At 34.6% G+C, this 19,480-nt stretch overlaps 3 protein-coding genes across 5 annotated transcripts in view; 1 reads left to right on the top strand and 2 right to left on the bottom strand.

Moving 5' to 3' along the window:
- The window catches only part of LOC137577279 (G-protein coupled receptor dmsr-1), a 61,735-nt gene extending 47,037 nt beyond the window's left edge, over positions 1–14,698 (top strand). For 2 of the 3 annotated variants that reach the window (XM_068290704.1, XM_068290703.1), the window contains exons 4-9: positions 6,625–6,916; positions 8,315–8,483; positions 8,546–8,672; positions 13,114–13,302; positions 13,368–13,553; positions 13,619–14,698. In XM_068290704.1, coding sequence (XP_068146805.1) covers positions 6,677–6,916; positions 8,315–8,483; positions 8,546–8,672; positions 13,114–13,302; positions 13,368–13,553; positions 13,619–13,943 — 1,236 coding nt within the window. In that variant the 5' untranslated portion in view covers positions 6,625–6,676 and the 3' untranslated portion in view covers positions 13,944–14,698. The remainder of the gene's footprint in view (positions 1–6,624; positions 6,917–8,314; positions 8,484–8,545; positions 8,673–13,113; positions 13,303–13,367; positions 13,554–13,618) is intronic. The other variant, XM_068290705.1, reaches the window with a different exon arrangement.
- Positions 9,905–11,077, bottom strand: LOC137577280 (CLIP domain-containing serine protease HP8-like). The gene is made up of 2 exons (XM_068290706.1): positions 10,959–11,077; positions 9,905–10,900 (listed from the first exon to the last, which is right to left on the bottom strand). Exons 1-2 carry the CDS (start codon positions 11,020–11,022, stop codon positions 10,041–10,043), a joined length of 924 nt encoding a protein of 307 aa, XP_068146807.1. The 5' UTR covers positions 11,023–11,077; the 3' UTR covers positions 9,905–10,040.
- A 278-nt stretch (positions 14,699–14,976) lies between the features above and the next one.
- On the bottom strand, positions 14,977–18,326 carry BBS4 (Bardet-Biedl syndrome 4). Its single transcript, XM_068291755.1, has 10 exons — positions 18,244–18,326; positions 17,996–18,135; positions 17,757–17,869; positions 17,068–17,358; positions 16,791–16,947; positions 16,594–16,716; positions 16,433–16,517; positions 15,568–15,654; positions 15,233–15,447; positions 14,977–15,150 (listed from the first exon to the last, which is right to left on the bottom strand). Exons 1-10 carry the CDS (start codon positions 18,323–18,325, stop codon positions 14,977–14,979), a joined length of 1,467 nt encoding a protein of 488 aa, XP_068147856.1. The 5' UTR covers position 18,326.
- Between the last annotated feature and the right edge of the window lie 1,154 nt (positions 18,327–19,480).

The raw sequence follows: 19,480 nt of genomic DNA, 5'->3' as shown, positions 1-19,480 counted from the left end.
TAAGCGACTATGCCAAATTTGATCAAGATCAGGTGACTATATCATATAGCTCCCATAGGAACGAATGCTGTAAAACAGTGACTTTTGTAAATAACTTCGTTACTTTTAACGCGATTGCTTTTAAATTAAACATTTCTTAATTTAATATATATGTTAATGACTGTGCCGAATTTGATAAAGATCGGGTGACTATATCATATAGCTCCCATAGGAACGATCGGTGGAAAACAGTGACTTTGATCAATATCTTCGTTATTTCCTATGATTGTAGGCCTTTCTTTCTCAAGCTTAAGCCTTTTTAGATAAAACGTTCTTCCACATTGATGGCTAAGAGGTAAGGATAGAGTTACCAAAAAAGTTGCAAGGGTATACAAACTTTGACGCGGTCGAAGTTAGCCCCGGGCCTCTGGTTTTAACTTTGAATTTGATTTTCTCGGCTCCCAAGAAATTTTATGAAGAAATTTCTTCAGTTATTTGTTTGATATTGTATTTAGATGAAGACCCGTAATTATTGTCATGTTAGCTTTTTGCTTCTTTTTTTTTACACGTGCGTTTGAACAAAAAGCCTCTTGGTTTGACCTAGTTTTACGATACCAATTTAAACTAAAGTACTTTTTTCTTAATCTAACAATAAGTATGAAACTAAATTGAATTTCCCGTCAAATTATACATGTTTTGTAAAAATATTTAAAGCCAACTATTTATTATATCAGTTGTAAAGGGTTTTCCAGAAAGATTTGCATAAAAATGTTTCAAGATAAATCAAATTTGTGTGTAATAATCTTCAGATACCCAAAACTCTAACTCGTTGGAGTTGTTGTGTTATTTTTTGTAACCGAAAACTTAATCTTGATGGAATCATCTAAGAAAAGAATAAGCCTATAAATCGCTTTAAACGTATTAAATTTGTCTTAATTGATTTTAAAGCCAAGAATATTTGTTATTGTCTTAGTTTAAGTTAACAAATTGTTTTGCTTCTGTTTTTGATTTTATCTTAAATATTTTACTTATACATATAGAAAGTTAAATTGCAGTTGACTTATTTGTTAGACTTTGACTGCATTTGTTTCTTTTTTGGTTTTTGTTATTTTTATACCCTTGCAGAGGGTATTATAAAATTGGTCAGATGTTTGTAACGCACAGAAGGAGACGTTTCCGACCCCATAAAGTATATATATTCTTGATCAGCATGAGAAGCTAAGTCGATATAGCCATGTCCGTCTGTCCGTCTGTCCGTCTGTCCGTCGGTGCGTACGCGTTTTACTCAGCCATCTTAAGAGCTATCGGGATGAAATTTTTTTTTGGGAGCTTTTTTTTTACCCGGGTGAGATAAAGTATGAAAATCTTTGGGATCGGACTACTATATCATATAGCTCTGGAACAAAAATTTTTGCAAAAATTGGAGTATCCCCATGAAATTTACCAATATAATAGAATTTGATATAAAATCTCAGATCCCAAAATTTGACCCTGATCGGATAAATAGAACACAAGTTACAGTCTATATAAATCGGTTCAATCGCTGCCGGCAGCTCTGCTTGCTGCCTACTACGTCATCATCAAATCAACAGAGCACATGCATACACACACAGACGCAACGCTACATAAACTGTATGTGTATGCGTGCGTTGCTTTGCTTAGGGAATGAGGGAAGAAGAAGAACAAACTGTACATAGTATGAAGAGTAAAATTGTTTTGTTTGTATATTAATGAATTGAGTTGCAGAAAACAAATTTTGAACATGTGAAATTATTATTGTCAAGGACTGCAAGGGTATATAAACTTCGGCATAGCCGAATTTAACTTCTTTGATATTTTCTGTGTGATTTTTGAAAGCTTGTCCTACAGCATTTTGTTTGACAAATTGACCTAATAAATTTACTGGTTACATATAAATTCCATTTTCATTTTGACTTGAACTAATCTCAGCCATTTGTATTAAAAGCCTTAAGCACTTTGTTATAGCATAAAGTTAAATCTCATCTAGATCGAAAGAATAATACAATTTACGTTTATTGAATTTATATTGTAAGGTATTTAGACATATCGTTTAAGCTTTTTATTGTTAATAGTTTACGCATTAAATTCACTTGGCCATAATTGCAGTTTAATACATCTGTGTGTGTGTGTGTACGTGTGTGATTGTGTGTGTGTGTGTGAGTGGGAGAACTGAAATCGTTAATTCAATTGACGCAGGGGCAAAAGATACCGTCACCTTGGTGGCAATCCATACCCCTCTCCTTCCCTCTGGATTTGTTTTGTATTGCCATAAAAAGATACTTGGCAAGGCGGAACCATTAATTAAGGGCATAAACGAATGTCGGATGAGCAAAAACAAGATGAAAAAAAGAAGAACCATATTCCCAACTCTCTGTCTCTCTCTCTGTCTCTTACTCCCACTCTGATGTCCTTATCTGTAGCTGTCATGGCGCCATTTTGTTTTACATGCTTTTTATACGTATCTACATTTGTATAAATGTCTCTGTGTCTGTGTGTGTGTGTTTGTGTGTGTGGCACCTGTTTGCCTATTTCGCAGCTTCTTCTAGTTAGCTGGTTTTTATCAACAGCTTCTTAAAGCAACAGCAAAAACAAAAATTGTATTAAGGAAATGCGTAAGGATAATGTTTGAAGGAAAAATGTGTGAGCAAAAACATGATTTTTCTCTCTTAAGAGAAATATGTAATTAAATTTTCTCAGAATACGAATAGAAGTCTAACTTGTTCTTATTTGACTTGTTGGCCAGACAAAACCGTTTTAGATTACCAAAAGTTTCTTATGCAAAAATAAAAAAACACGAATTCCAAAACAGTAAACCAAAACACACACACACACACCCACACACACAAATTCTCCTAGATTTCATAATAGAAAACGTTTTACGAAAGTTTTTCTCTCTTAAAGCAGTATAAATTTTTAGGCAATTTATAATTTTTTTCGAATTCTTTTGAAAGTTTAAATATAAACGATTTTATAATTAGCTATAACATTTTATTGAACACAGTTTCTAATCTCATAAATATCTAATGGTTTCAGAGAAAATTGAAAACATTGTCCTCAAATTTTCCCCTTAAAATTACATGAGAAGCCAAAGTAAATTCCTTAAATATTCGTTCTAAATGCAGCTGCTTATGATTTCGAGTTACGTTTGACCAATCAATCAACATCAACAACAAGTTGGACATCGACATAAATAAAAAAATATATGTATATATCTCTGCAAAGTGGTAATAAAAAATTATGCCCACCTGATGAGGCAATCGCAAAAGATAAACATAATTTCAGTTTGTCGTTGATTTGAAAATTGCGAAATGCTGGCAATTTTTATACCATACACCCATAGGGTGAAATGGTATATTAAAGTCGCCAAAATGTATGTAACAGGCAGAAGGAAGCTTCTCCGACCCTATAAAGTATATATATTCTTGATCAGGATCAACAGCCGAGTCGATCTAGCCATGTCCGTCTGTCCGTCCGTCCGTCCGTCCGTCCGTCCGTCCGTCCGTCCGTATGAACACGCAGATCTCGGAGACTATAAGAGCTAGAGCCACCAAATTTGGTATGTATACTCGTGTAGTATGCACATGTTCAGAGTAATTTGGAATTTCGGCCACGCCCCCTTACGCCCCCAGGAATCACATAAAACTGTTTTTCTTAAAAAGTATGACAGCTAGAGACATCAAATTTAGTTTGTATACCCGATTAGTTAGTGCGCAGAAATTAACTGTTCAAACTTTTTGCCACGCCCCCTTACGCCCCCAGGAATCACACAAAACTGTTTTTCTCAAAAAGTATAATAGCTAGAGACATCAAATTTGGTTTATATGCTCGTTTAGTTAGCGCGCAGAAACTAATTGTTTAAACTTTTTGCCACGCCCCCTTCCGCCCCCGGAATTTACATAAAAGTGATTTCCTTCAAAACTATGATAGCTACCGACATCAAATTTAGTATGTAGACTAGCTTAATAGACGCGCAGATATTGGCTATTTAAACATTTTGCCACGCCCACTTCCGCCCCCGCAAATTAAACAAAACTGATTTTATCAAAAACTAACAAAGCTAAAGTCACCAAATTTAGTATGTATACTGGCATAGTATGCGCGGAGAATTTAGATATTTTCACATTTTGCCACGCCCACTTCCGCCTCCATAATTTAGAAAAAACCGATTTCCTCCTTTAGTTTTTTGACTATCGCATTTAAATTTGGCAGACTAATTTATCTTATCTATTTCTACCAAACTACCAAATTTTATTGAAATCGGACTAGAAACATGTAAAATATGCGTATGAACGTATTTTACTACGCGGTCCACAAGGCCAGAATTGGACGTTGGCTAGTAGCGGCGCTAGAGTGCTCGTGTGTTTGTAGAGTGAGCGAGATAGCACATAGTATAAGACATGTAAAAACAATTTAATAGACATACATTTGGTCTTCGAAATAAGAAATATTTGTTTCACCAGGTGTATGGTATACCCAAGTCGACGAGTCGACTTACTTGCTTCATTTTTCTTTTTTTTGTGGAACAGGATCCGGATCTAGTTTCGGATTCAATTCCAATTTTTTTTTTGCTCCCTCTCTCAAGCCATTAGCCAAATGCAACACCTTCTGTTTGTATTGGGGGGCGCCTTGGTGGGGTTGGGAAAAGTGTCAAGGGGAAGGGAGGGGGGCATATTTCGATTTGCCAACTCACAAAAACTTGAGTGATTTATGTGTCATATAAATGTTTGTCGTCACTGTAACTCTGTAACTGTATCAGTATCTCGCTAGCATGCTCTCTCTTTCCCCCATATGCTATCTATGGCATATGTCAACTGTTGCTGCTGCTGCTGGTGCTGCTGTGTAGCCAATTAACTGTTACGCCCAAGCAGAGTGTTGATGTGACGACAACAGGTGCGCATAGGAGTTTTCGATACACTTTAAAACAGTTACCCACATACCCATCATTCATTAGCCATGAAACGATTCAGGGAGAAATAAGTGATAATTACGCCTTAATGTATGCAATAGATAGTCGAAAAATTTATTTACTGAAATTAACTTAAAAGTTGTAAAATGGCAACATAATGAAAAGACTTTTGCCAGCAATATTTAATGGCTTAATTTTACTTTAAAACATTTCAAAAGTTTTTAATTAGTTTGAACATTTCTCAGATTACCCATTGCATACTTTAGCGGGCATTTTTTCCTCCTAGATGAAATGCAGTTGAAATCTATGTATTAAGTCGATGTCTCTTCGAAAAATTTCGAAAACAGATTTCATTATCGTCCTCAAGCCTTTATTTTCAAGGTTCAAATGTTCGATGACAACATTATTTGAAGTCATAAAATATGTAACTTTAAAACTGTTTTTATTGTATATATTATGTTACATAAAACCTTTAATTGGGACCTCGTTGCTATAATAGAGAACTTAAAAGTATGCCCCTATAGCATATATAGTCGAGGAATATGAATTCTTAGGGAGTTGCTGAAATCTTTTGGATCTAAACACCTCATAAAACTTCGACTCTCTATAGATTTCACAGAATCATGACAAAAGCCGAGTTCATATTCAGAATCAGCTATTCCGAATTACTTAGGGGCACCTCTAAAACTAAAGTCACCAGAAATCATGACGGCCTTTGAAATTCTTTTATATTTTTTTTATCATTACTAGCTATTATTATTAAAACATTTAGTTAAAACAATTTATCTTGGAACGCAGGCTTTGGTTGTATGAACAACCGTAACGAAACGAATCACTCTTTTTTTTGTAATATTATTTACTTAACTATAGTTTAATCAATCCTTTATTGGTTTCAATTTAAGTTATTATCTTTATATTGGAGAGTTTGGAATGTGGAAATGACATTCTTGAGATTTCTTAAGTTGTTTATTGCCTTTAAAGATTGTTTTGAGGTTGTTAAGTCTTTTGCTTTGCTGACTATTTTGTTTTTTGTTTTTAAGTTATATGTCTTGGTAAGTAGGAATTAGTTCAATTAGCGTTCAAAGGGTATACAGAAACTATTTTTCAATGGCTGTGCATTTGTTTTTGCAACTCACATTGCCAATTGCATTAGATTTTTCATTAATTATGGCACTAAAATTATGTTAGCCACTTGTTGTCGTTCTTGTTGTTGTTGTCGTCATCGTCGTCGTCGTCGTTGCTCTGGTTGATGAGGTAGTTGGCATTTTCGGTCAAGTCATAAGCTCATTACCAATTGATGAACAAGCCAAGCAAAAACAAAAACTAAGACAGAGAGAGAGAGAAAATTTTCCATACAAAGTTTTTTTTTTCAGGCCTACAATTTGATTGCTGTTTACCTGTTTTTGGGTAAGCTTTCGGCTGTGGTTGGTAGGGGAAGCGGAGTGGCTTAGTTAGCCTATGAATCGAACTGGTTGAAGTGAGCATTTGGCATGTGTATTTACCCAGAATTTGGCATTGGACATACTAATTGTGTCCCTTGTGGCTGAAGTCTCATTATTGACTGCAATTATACACACAGTAATCGAACTATACATATTTGTATAAATAGATCAAAATCAATTTAATTGCCTGTCAATTTGGAGTGCTAATTTTGTATTAAACTAGTTATTGACCTATCTTTCTCGCTCATTTTGCCTCTCCCTTGTGTCTATTTGCAGAATGATTCAACACTTTTGACTACTGCCAATAGAGAAGTTAAACGATTTCAATATGCAGGAACTCACTGGCCCTGGCCATTCGGGCCATCATAGAAGCGATGTGAATACAACATTATTGGAGAGTTTACATATCTCTCCAGAGGAATTTAATGATTTTATGGCACGTTTAGCCGATATGAAATTTAAAAATAAATCGCTAGCCGAGATTAGCGAATGTGAAGGCTATTGTCAAGGTGAAATTTACAAATGGTTGCGTACTTATAATGGCATGCATGGATATGTCTCTCTATTGGTAAGTATTCAACTCATTGAACACATCAATAAATAGGTAATATAGTTAGAGAGAAAACTTAAGGAATGACTTCTTTGTAAAGAAAGACTTAAGAGTTAGTTAGTTTTAAGAAAGTGTTTAAATTGTATGGTCTAAACTAGTTTTGGCTAGCTTGTGAGTGAGTGAACGAAATTAATCGATTCCTTTCATTGAGTTTCACCAAACTTGTTTCCTTTTTACTCACTTGATAAGGAATCTCATGTTCACTGATCACTTTTTCTTAATGTTACTTAATTATAATCTTGATTTATGATGCAAACTAAAAGACCACTTTTTATTTGAAAAGTAAAGCCATGAATTTATGTATTGGTGAATTTCTATTAAGTTTAACATTTTAACAATTACTCGATTTTTAGACAAGTGAGTCAGTAAACAAAGGAGTGAGTAATTAAATGATACTTACTTTAAAGAAAAGTGGCAAAGAAAAAAAAGGAACTTTTTAAAACTCTCTACAAATCTCCAAACTTTGACAATTTACATCAAACTAGCTTGGGGATTAGTTAAACCTAAACATTTTTATTTTAATTCCCTAAAGAGGCTTGACTAAAGCACTAACTCCAGTCGCGTACATAATCTTTAAATATCGCCTTAAGTCTTTAAGATTTAAGGCAATCGGTTGATTGTCTGTTTGAGAATTTTCTTCAGAAGTTACATATATAAATATAAAAAGAACAAGCCACAACTGGCTAATTATCTTGATGTGGCAAGCCAAGACATTTTTCATAGAGAAAATGTCACGGAAAATATAACAAAAACGACAACGAGCTACCACAAAATATAAAAAAAGGTTATTCTCCCCTACCCCATTCTTCCACGGTTTGTGTGATGAAATTTCTGTGGGGGACGGCGGCGGTCCTTTGACACCTTTGAACTTGTTCCCCAAAAAGGGGGGAAAAAAAGGAACCAAACGACAAAAACGTCCTGGCCCGAAAACAAATTAGTCTAATTTAATGGTTTATGCTTTTACCTACCTCCCACATAATTCACAAATCATTGCCTTTTGTTTTTTTGGGCTTAAACGCTGCTCTAACCATTTGGAGATTGTGATATAAATGTGATGTGGTTAAAAGTTAATGGAATACATTAGAAAGAATTAGAAAGAATTTCCATTTGATCCCATTTCTTGGACTTTTGCATCAATCTTGATGATTAACGGCCACAGAAAAACAGGAAAAACGAAAAAGGATAATCTTAAAGCCAAAGCAAGTGAATTGTTAAAGAGAGGCAACAATTTTCACCCCATTTTATCCTAAGTCCCTTACCCATTTAGTCAATTATCTCTTTCACTAACATGCTAATATATGTATGTATGTATTTTTGGTCTATGCTTTCTTTTTTATTCCATTGCCTTCGATAAAGATTTGCATATTCGGCACAATAGCGAACATCTTAAATATAATGGTATTGACCAGAAAGGAGATGGCCAAGGCGCCAATCAATAATATACTTAAATGGTTGGCTGTCGCCGATATGTTTGTGATGCTGGAATATATACCCTATACATCGTATCAATACATCTATATGAAAGGTAAGGCTCATCAATTTTAATCCAAATTGAACCGTTGTATTTCATTTAATTCTCTAACACAGGTGACAAGGATCTTAGTTATGGATGGGCTGTTTATTTGCTATTTCATATGCATTTCACTCAGATATTGCATACGATATCAATTGGACTGACTGTTACATTGGCCATTTGGCGATATGTGGCCATCAGGTGAGTTGTGCTATGCAGGGAACGATAAACAAGCGAAAGAGGTTAAAGAATTACCAATTGAAACCAATTTATTATCAAAATTGTAAATACACTCAGGGAGTTATAATGCAATACTTATAATCATAATTTGAATAATTTTATTTTATATTTAAATCATATTCTGTATAATCAACTCTCTGAACGGTGAGATAAGTTGAAACCACATGGGACGATTCAAAACTGGTCTGTGGTCCTTAATTTCACCAAATGATAAAATTCCGATTAAATAAAAACTTTTTGGTTGCCCATCGATCAAATTTACACCCATTACAGCTGATCCAGAGCGAAATCCTCTACCACCTAATATATAGGCACACATTTGGGTCTTGTTGAAGGAGCCAAAATTCAGACCAAAATTTCTTCTTTGTTCTTGGCAATATTCATAACTTGGCGCGTGAACAAATGCCTTTATGAGAGTGTTATCGTAATCTAATCTTCCTCCAATATGAGCATAACCAGCTAATTCCAGACGCTGTCCGATATACTGATCAGTCTGCCCATTAGAAGGTGCCAGACAAATCGGTTGCACATAATCCGAAAACTCAACATTTTCTTTTAACTTGGCCAAGCCGATGTCATTCATAAAAGTATTCGCATTGTATTGAAAATGTGGAACTATCTCTTCCAAATAGTACACTTTTTCTGATGGAGTCAGCAATTTGCCAAATACGACTGATAGAGCATTAGCCAAGGAATTCGTAATGCAATGGGCTGGCCCTATTATGTACCTCTGACTAATTAGTACTGCAACGCAATCGTAGCGAATCGCAAAATTGCCTTCCTTATATCCCAAGAGTCCTAGCCAAGGATATTCGTTTAAAGCTGTTTCCGTTTTTCCATTATAGAACAATGTTTCATTCAGTTTGCCACATTCCTCAGGCAGTTGAGACTGCTGTTGGGCCAATGCTTTGCCGTTGAATGCTATCAACATAAATATTTATATATATAAACTATACCGATTAAAAACAGGTTTTTGCTTATCATCACTTACACAATAATTCAAATAGCACAATGCCATTTAAAAGCACAGAGACATAGTATGGAACTCGATTCATTGCGCTTTACTAAACTGCACAATGATTACTGAACTGAGAAGATATAGAATGCCTGAGCTATATACGAGCTTATATGCAAATATATTGAGACTTTAGCTTTAATGATTCGAATAGATGAATTTCTTTTTTTAGAAAAAGTCGTCTTTTTAGAGATTTTTATTAAGTAGGTAATCTGAATAGAAAATATAATTTTTTCATATTGTTTGGAGATGCATTACTTTTGAAAAATTGTAGATAATATGAAATTCGCATTAATATTTATAATAATCGGTCATTAGGTCATATTTTGTAGGATCAAATCTCTATAAGGTGAGACACGTTGAAACCAAGTAGGTGAATCCAAATCAACAAGATCATTTCGGATTTTTCCGAATGTTAAAATTCCCATTAAATAGAAGCTTTTTGGTTTGCCATCGATTACATTGACACCCATTACAGCTGAGCCAGAAATTAAAGCTTTACCGCCTAATACAAATCCACACATTTGTTTAGTTGACATATTCAACTCCGTACGCTCCTGTTCGGTTAGTCCCGACTGACAGTATTCAAAACTTGTCATATGAGTTACAGTTTTCATGCGAAAACTATTCACATCGAAATCAGGACGATATTTAAAGGGATAGCCAGCTATTTCCAGTCGTTGTCCTATGTACTGATCATCACGTTCGTTAGCTGGTGGCAAACAAATCGGTTGTACATAATCCGAAAACTGAACATTTTCTTTTACTTTAGCCAAACCAATATCATTGTCCAAATGGCTCTCAACGAATTGGAAATGAGGAATTACCTCTTCCAAATAGTAGACTTTCGGTGGTGGAGCACATCGAGTGCGGTCACAATCTCTAAGATGAATATTATTATCCACTCGCCAATCGCCAAAGATAACACTTAATGCATCAGCGTTTTTATCCGTAATACAGTGGGCTGGCACTACGACATATCTTTGACTGATTAATACAGCAACGCAATTATAACTGATTGGATAGTTGGGTTCTTTAAATCCCAAGAGACCCAGCCAAGGGTATTCATTCAGAGCAGTGATACTTTTTCCATTATAGAAGAGTTTTTCATTGAGTTTTCCGCATTCTCGTGGCAGTTGTGGCTGTTGTGCCCGAGCTCCTTCTCCGTTAAATGCTAATACAAAAAATTATAATGTATTTTTATAATAATCTTGATTGAATGATCAACTTACTGATTAATTGAAATAGTACAATGCATTCAAAGAGTACTGATATATAGTATAGAAATCGACTCATTATTAGGTGCAGTTGGCTTTGCTGTTCAGTGTTTACTGAGCAAAAGTCAAGATTATTTACAGAATTTATATTAAACTGATGAAAAATAAAGTTTATTATTATCAATTTTTAAATACACTTTAACCAATTTATACTAAAGATTCTACCAATAACATTTGCCAATCAGAATGGTTTCGTACATTTATGTAGCGAGTTATTCTATGTAGTAAGAATTGTCAGAAATAAACTCAAGAGTTTCCTGTACAGCAGCTCCATAACTTTCAATATTGTTGTTACTAGAACAAAGATTTAAGTATTATTATTCTGTTTTAAATCATCGAAAATAAACTCAAGAAACGTCTTTCCAATGGAGCCACTGATAGGCATTTCAATTTTAAAATAAATTTCATTATTTACTTGCAGTAGAAATTTTCTAGGATTCCTTAAAGAATCCAAGAAAGGAAAAGAAAGCTGTGGAACATTTTTTATGGTCTTATCGACTGCATGAAAAAAAACCTGACAATGAATTTTGAATATACTCTTACTCATCTCAATCAAATCATATTTTCCACAAGTAAATCCCTGAATGGTGAGATAAGCTGATAACCTACAGGAGAGTCCAAGTCCTGATGACCCTCCTTCTTGCGTCTTCCGAATGTGACAATTCCCAATAAATAGAAACTCTTTGGTTGGCCATCAACGACAGTGATACCCATTACAGCTGAGCCAGAGAGAAAATCGGTACCACCAAATATATAGCCACACGAGAGATTCGCGTTCACTTGGATTCGACTAAAGGCCTTAAGACAATAAACGTGACTTGCTGAATAAATGAACGTCTTCATGCGAACATTTTCCAACTGTGAATCTGTTGGCTTGTAGGGATAACCAGCCAGTTCCAGACGCTGTCCTATATACTGATCATCACGTTCGTTAGAGGGTGGCAAACAAATCGGTTGCACATAATCCGTAAACTCAACATTTTCTTTTAATTTGGCCAAGCCGATGTCATTGATTAAATCACTCAATTTGTATTGAAAATGTGGAACTATCTCTTCCAAATGGTAGACTTTTGCTGGCGGAGCACATCCAGTATCTTCACACCCTCTCATATAGATATTTATATCAGTGCCAAAAACGACTGAGAGAGGATTATCCCAGATATTCAAAATGCAATGGGCTGGCACTATTATATATCTCTGACTAATTAATACTGCAACGCAATCGTAGATAATCGCAAAATTGTCTTCCTTACGTCCCAAGAGTCCTAGCCAAGGATATTCATTGAAAGCTGTTTTTTGCTCTCTATTATATAATAGACTCTCATTTAATTTGCCGCAATCCTGAGGTAGTTGTGGTTGTGGCTGTTGTGCCAAAGCTCCTCCGTTAAATGCTAACAATTATAATATATTCATTTGAGGTGAAAGTATGTTTTTCCCAATTAGCTTACATAATAATTCAAATAGCACAATGCCATTTAAAAGCAGCAAGATATAGTATAGACCCATTATTAGATGCACTTTAGTTTACTGCTGAATGATTACTGAGGTGGAATTCAGATTAGTTGGAGAACTTATTGAAAATTGTAGCTTTGGAGAATTTTTATCTTAGGCTTTTGGACTCTCAATGAATATTAGTTTAGATCTCTCTTATTTGGACTTTTTCACAATTATGCAAGTTATCAGAATACTTAGTTTTTGATTTGAAAATTTAAAGTTTGAGTTTGGGTAAATCATTTAGTTTTATACAAACTAAAGAGTAAATGTAATTAACCCACCAAATTGTAGAGTAATTGCAATGTAATCTTACAATTAGTGCATTGCCTTAGGCATTTAATCTTTAAGCCAGATCTTAGTGCAAAGGCCTTACTATGTATTACTAGTACAACTGATTTCAGTATTTTGTATGGTTTCTCCCTGAGTGTATTAAGGAAGTATAAATATATACTATTTTTGATCTAGAGTAAAACATACTGAATTCGCTTAACCTCAATGACGCTTTAATGAAGGCTTTAACCAGGCAGCAATTTGGATTTTTCCCCCTCCCTTTTTTTCTTCACTTCCACCCCCCTTTTTTTTGTTATAGCAAACTATTACCATCTCTTTTCCACAGACATCCGAATGGTAGTTGTGCAAACTTTCTGCTGGCACATTCCAGAGAGGCCATACTCTTTCCATTTCTCATCTCACCGATATTATGTTTGCCAACATATTTTGTCTTCAAGGTGAGAGAAACGCATGAGTTGGCCACAGATGAGGCCATGTTTCATGTGTATTTTGACAACAATTCAATGCTATATAGGTGGGTACACTGTCTCTCCATCTCTCTTGCTAGGATATATTTAGCTCATTCTTTATTTATTGTAGATTTAATTTCTGGATACATTCCGTAATTATAAAGCTACTGCCCTGCTGCATATTAACCATAATTAGTTTGGTTCTAATGCATGTGCTGTGTGAGGCCTCAAGACGTCGTCTTAAATTAAAGGATTATGATACAACCGCCAAATATGCCATACAATTTAATTTGAATGATCAAACCAAGTCCAAGCGGTAAGTGAATCATTTCATCTCTTAGTAATCTCAGCCATATTTTATTTCCCCTCTAATCCATTTAGTAGGCCACCGCGTTGCGATAGACGAAATGATCGAACTACTTTACTTTTGGTTGCTGTGCTTATACTGTTTCTTGTGACGGAATTTCCACAGGGCTTACTTGGCCTATTGTCGGGGATATTAAAGAAATGTTTCTTTGAACACTGCTATCCACCGTTTGGTGAAATAATGGATCTATTAGCTCTTATCAATGCGGCTGTCGGTTTTGTTCTCTATGGCTTTATGTCCAAACAGTTTCGCACAACATTTCGTTCATTGTTTTTTAAAAGGCATTTTGGTAGTTCAGAAATGACACGTCTAACTAGAGTAACTACCACCTGCGTTTAGTTTAGATGACAAAAAAAAAAAAAAAACATAAATAAAAATAATCTCAAAGAGAAAATAAAATAAAACTATAAACTTTTTAAAAGTTTTTTTCGGGTGCACCAACCAATAAAACAAAAAATTGAAGCTAAACTGTGAATGATTTCGATTGATTTTCATGATTTTTGCAAAAGTGCCATTTCCAGTTTAAGTGTGTGATTTAAGTGTTTAATGAAAGAAAATACAAAATAAAATTAATAAAAAATAAAAAAAAAATATATATATTTATAGCATTTAATAAGTAATTTAAAGTTACAAGTTTTTACCTTAAGTTAAGTGAAATAAAAAAAACAACAAGAAAATAATGAAAATTAAATTTACTTTTTGCAAGCAGTGAAATGCCAAAGAAAACTACGAAAGAAAACTTGCTGAGCCCCTTGAAATTTTTTGTAGTTTTCTTTGGCAAAAAAAAAAAAACTTGGAAATTTAAAATTAGAATTGTTTGAAATGTAAGGCAAATAATATTCAGCTAATAATATTGGGCATGAATGAAATCATTTTCTGGCAATTTTACATTTTCCAGACGGAAGAGTGAAATAAAAAAATCTTGATGATATTCAGGAGATTTTCTAGTATAACGAAATGCCAATCATGAAAAACCCTCAACCATGGGAATTTTCGAAAATAGGCAAAGGAATTTCCCTTCTCATCATCTCCTTTTTTTTTTTTTTTTGCCATTCATCAAACAATTCTAATCTAAAAAAAAGATAACAATTACAAACACAACAAATTCCATACGAATAATAAAACTGAAGTATTACAAACTAATATACTTTAATGTACACAAATATTTCCATATATTGTATATTGTATATTCATTCATACATATAGCTGATGTTATCTATTAAAATGTATATTTACATTGGCTTACACACATAAAATAATAATAAACAAAAAAATTGATGTAAAAACAAGAGAATTAAATTAAAATTTCATACAAAATATTTTGTTTAAACTTGTCTTAAATAATAAAGCATTTTTGTTGTGAGTTCTTTGCCTAATTTTGATTATTTACAACTGCATTCACCTCCAATGGTAAGTCATCTGTCTGCTGGAGACCATTAGTGTGCTCGGATGTGCGGATATCATTGTCACTTGAATCTAATAGAATACCATTGCCATTACTTGTAATGCGTAGAAGAGATTTCAATTTAGTTGCTTGATATTTGTACTGCAAATGGTAAACAAAAGAGAGCGAGTTATGAGATGGTTAGACAAACTAAGTGTAACAAATACATATTTATTTTGCTTACCTCAGTGGGTAGCATTAAGTCCTGAGCTTGACTCAGAAATCTATTGTACTGCTCGGTAGCCAAGGCCAAACGTCCTGTCTCATAGCAGAAAAGGGCATAGTTCAGGAATATTAAAGGATTACGTGTTGAGTTTGCTGGAAAGGCCAATATCACATTGCCGGCACGCTCAAAGGCATTGAATGCGTTCTCCATATCATCCAATTTACGTAAACATACTGAAAACAAGGATTTTTGAAGTAACTTTGAAGTTCATCTTTCGCACACTACTCTTCTCTTCTCTCCTCTTCTCTTCACCATCAAATTCATCTTTTGTTAATTTCTCATTTCCTACTTACATCCCAATAGCATATAACATTCAGCATTGTCCTTGCGCAGGTTTATGGCTGCTGCCAGAGTGTGAAAGGCACTGGCATATTGTTCAGCTAGAAGAGAAGAAGAAAAACAATTTAAACAAATAAACAACAGTAAAGCAAAACAACAACAACAACAACAGCAAACAATGCACCAAATATGGAACAAAAGTAGGCATCCAGCCAGCCAGACGACCAGTCCAGCAACAACAACAAAAAGCCCCTGGGGTTAGGCTTTACTTAGGCTAGTTAGTTCTTTGGGTGTTTGGGGTGGACACTTTTAAGAATTTATTAAAATCCACCCCCCCCTCTCACTCTCTATCTCTCTCTCTCTCTCACTCTCTCCCTCTTGGTATTTATATTATTTCCCTCACTCTTTTTTTTTTTTTTTTTTTTGTATTGTTCACCATTAGAAAAAACACGTGCTAAATGTTTTTATATCTAAAACGTGCCTAGAATTGCTTCAAGTAAAATTTTAAGCTAGCCACAACTTAAGCTCAAAACAAAAAAGGACAACAAAGACCCCAACAAAAAGTGGCAATAGTTTCGAAATCTTTCTCCAATGGCCACATTTATCAGTTAATACTTTATACACACAATTCTATATACATATTTATTAGTTACACTTCATCTGCTTTGCTTCATTAAACGATTCGGTCAACCGTAACTTCTTACTGTCGGTCTATCTACTTATAAGTTCAGCCCTCACTGTGCGTAGGCAGAGTAAAATATCTACAGTTTGCTGTTAACAAATCATGACCCAAGGCAATGTAGTCTCTTGATTGAGTAAATTAAGTTCTCACTAAATTCTTAATTTCTGTTTTCATTAGAATTTACTAGTCCTACTTACAAGCAATGTAAATTAAACTCAAATTATAAAGAGCATTATAGTTGAGAGGTGAGAGCCAAACGGATTTGCGTAACGATGAAATTGCCTGAGAAGAAAATTTAATTCATGAATAGCTGATTAAGTAAGTCTTCAAGAAAATTTCATTGAATTGTTTGGCTTACCACAATGAATTTTTGCTTCTTAAAGAAACATAAACCAATGTTATTCCAGAGTTCGGCAATTTCCGGTTCGGCATTCGCGATTTGACTGTATTTGCTCAAGGCGCCATCGATGTCGTTGCGCGACTAATGTGCAGACAAAAGTTAAGATAACAAAAACCACCAGAGAAACCTTTAGGCAATTCTATAATAATATTCACCTGCACAATGGCACCAAAGGCTAGCAAGCCCTTTGGCTGGCATTTCCTTTCAATGTTGACGACTTCCTGCAGACGATCGTAGGCCTTTTGGGTCTCATTGATTTTTAAATATAAAACGCTGATTTCAGTCAATACCTCAGCATTTTCGGGTGTCAAACTGTGTGTGTGTGTGTGTGTGTGTGGTTTGGGTAAAAAAAGGAAATCACTTTAGCTCATTGTGTTTTCTTTTTATGGGCGAGGGGGCGAGAACTACGTCATGTCATTAGCAGAGACTCACTGTAAACATGTCTCAAGCACATCAATGGCCATTTGGTATTCCTTCTCCTTGCGATACAGCTCAGCTAGACGCATAAAACTTTCCAATTTTTTACCACTTTGTATGGACATTTCAAAATAGGAACGTGACTCGGCCAGTTGTTGACGTGCCACTTCACGTTTAGTTTGTGTGGCAGCTGCCCTATATAATAGTTCGCCTAAGTAATGATAAATTTCATGATCCTGACGGGGACTAAGTTCTTCCGCCTCACGGAATACATTTAGAGCTTGTGCAAAGCGTCCCATTAAATAGCTAGAAAAGAAAAACCACAGCCACTGAGATTATTGATGATACTTTTGTAGTGCGTATCCAATTTTCAAAAAAACCCTTAAGAATGCGAAACTGAGATAATCTATACAAGTTTTTTAAAGGTTTTACAAAAGGGCTTGCTTGGTATTCTTCATGTCTATCTTTTCTCAAATATTCCGAAAAGGTATTAAGTATAGTTTTTTCTTGTCTTGTATTTTAAAGTCTCCACACTAAACTTAAAATTTAAATTATTTTGCTTTGATTTCATGAAGGAGACTTCAAGCCATCGGAGTTTCATTACTTATTTACTAAAAAACTTTCGGTAAGGATTCACAAAAAGGCTCTAATCAAATCGAAGGAAACAACAACTAAAACTAAAAATCAATACTAAATAAACTTACAGTGTGCGTCCAATCTCTTTATAGGTCTCGGTGTTTTTTGAATTTAGCTCCACTGATTTTTGTAGATTTCTCAATGCCTCAATGTTATTGCCTTCTTCGCGGTCAATTAAGCCCTGATAAGAGGCAATCAATTCGGTTGAGAGATAGAAGGAAGAGCAGATAGATACAGATGGGTATGAATAAGTAGCAAACAAGTTGCAGAGGGAGAAGAGAGGGAGAGATAAAGTAATGTTTCTTACCTGCACAAAGTATAGATATTCAGGATTCAAATGACGATTCAACTCACGTTCGATAAGACGACGACAGCGTTTAAATTCACGCCGGGTAAAGTAAATGTGAAGTAACCAATCAATATTTGCATCCCCTGGCATTTTGGGTGCTATGGTTTTGTTTTTTTTTTGTGTTCGGTGAATTGACAAAAAGCCCAAACAGATGTTTGGTCAGGTTAAATCCATCGAATTAGAATAACGGAAGCGGAAAAACTTACCTGTTTTCACTACCTCCAGCGAGGGCAAGTCAATAATGTGGCCGTTGCAGTTAATTTGCTCGCTGCCTGCCTCATACATCATAGGGATAAAATGGAGAGAAAACGAAGTAGCTGAGCTGAGGGAATTGTTTTGGTTACTTTTTACCCAAATGGGTTGCCAGGGGCAACAAGTTGTTGTCGTCATTCTTAGTGTTGCCATACTACTACCAAAAGATTAACTTGTCGAATTAATTAAGCAAAACACATTCCAATGCTGGTTTTTTTTTTTGTATTCTTAATTAGACATCAATCGAATGCAATAGAAATCAATAGAAAACTAATAAAAACACATAAACCTATAAATGTCCGTTTGGGCAAGGTAAACAAAATATTTGCAGACAAGTTTCCATATCATGCCGACAAATGAAAACCCAGAAATGGTTATATCCCGACATCGGCATCGAAACTGCCGCCTTTAATCACTCAATCCAATTCACACTGGCCACACCGAGCCACCACTGAGTTTTGGCACTCGTTGTCTGTTTTGGTAGTCGATCGTGATCTACATTCATAATATCGAATCTGTCCAAAAATCTCTAACCGAGAGCAATTAATGCATGAAAATATCGTACAAGATCAACATCAACCACGAGATCGCGCACTAGATAAGCGTATCGAATCGCATGATTGCTCAAATGTGTGAATAATGCTAAAAAAGTAAACATCGGAAAGACTGCAACGTCTACGTGATGTGAGTTAGGCATTTTTGTTTTGTTGTTCGTCGAGGAAATAGCGGTATTCAATGAAACATTAAAGAAAATTCCAAACATCAAAAATTTGACTTGGCAACAAATAAAATAAAAATGTAAAAAAAGATTTGGCATCAACATTTTATTATAAGGGACTATATTTTTTAATCAAAATCTTTTAAGATCGAAGAAATAGTTTCCATCTGTTTTTGAAGAAGTTGGGAAGAAGATTTTAATATAGAGTTAACTGGAGTGAACTATCCTTAATTTTATTTTTTTATTTAAGCAATTCTTGTTTGAAAACGTCAAGAAAAAGACTTAAGATATTGTTTTAAACATTACAATTAGATATGGGTGAACAGATAAGATTGATTAATAGATCAAAAATAATTATAAAATATCTTTGCAAATTGTCTTTCATTGCGAATAGGTCATAATCTTTGATTAATTTTAGGCTCTAACTTTGTAAGTCGACTTTAAGTGTCCTAAAAACTTTTAACCATAAAGAA

Source organism: Drosophila tropicalis, unplaced genomic scaffold, assembly GCF_018151085.1.
Source record: "Drosophila tropicalis isolate 14030-0801.00 unplaced genomic scaffold, ASM1815108v1 contig_593, whole genome shotgun sequence".
In the NCBI taxonomy this organism is placed as follows: Eukaryota; Metazoa; Arthropoda; class Insecta; order Diptera; family Drosophilidae; genus Drosophila; species Drosophila tropicalis.
This window is presented reverse-complemented; position numbering and strand designations above follow the sequence as displayed.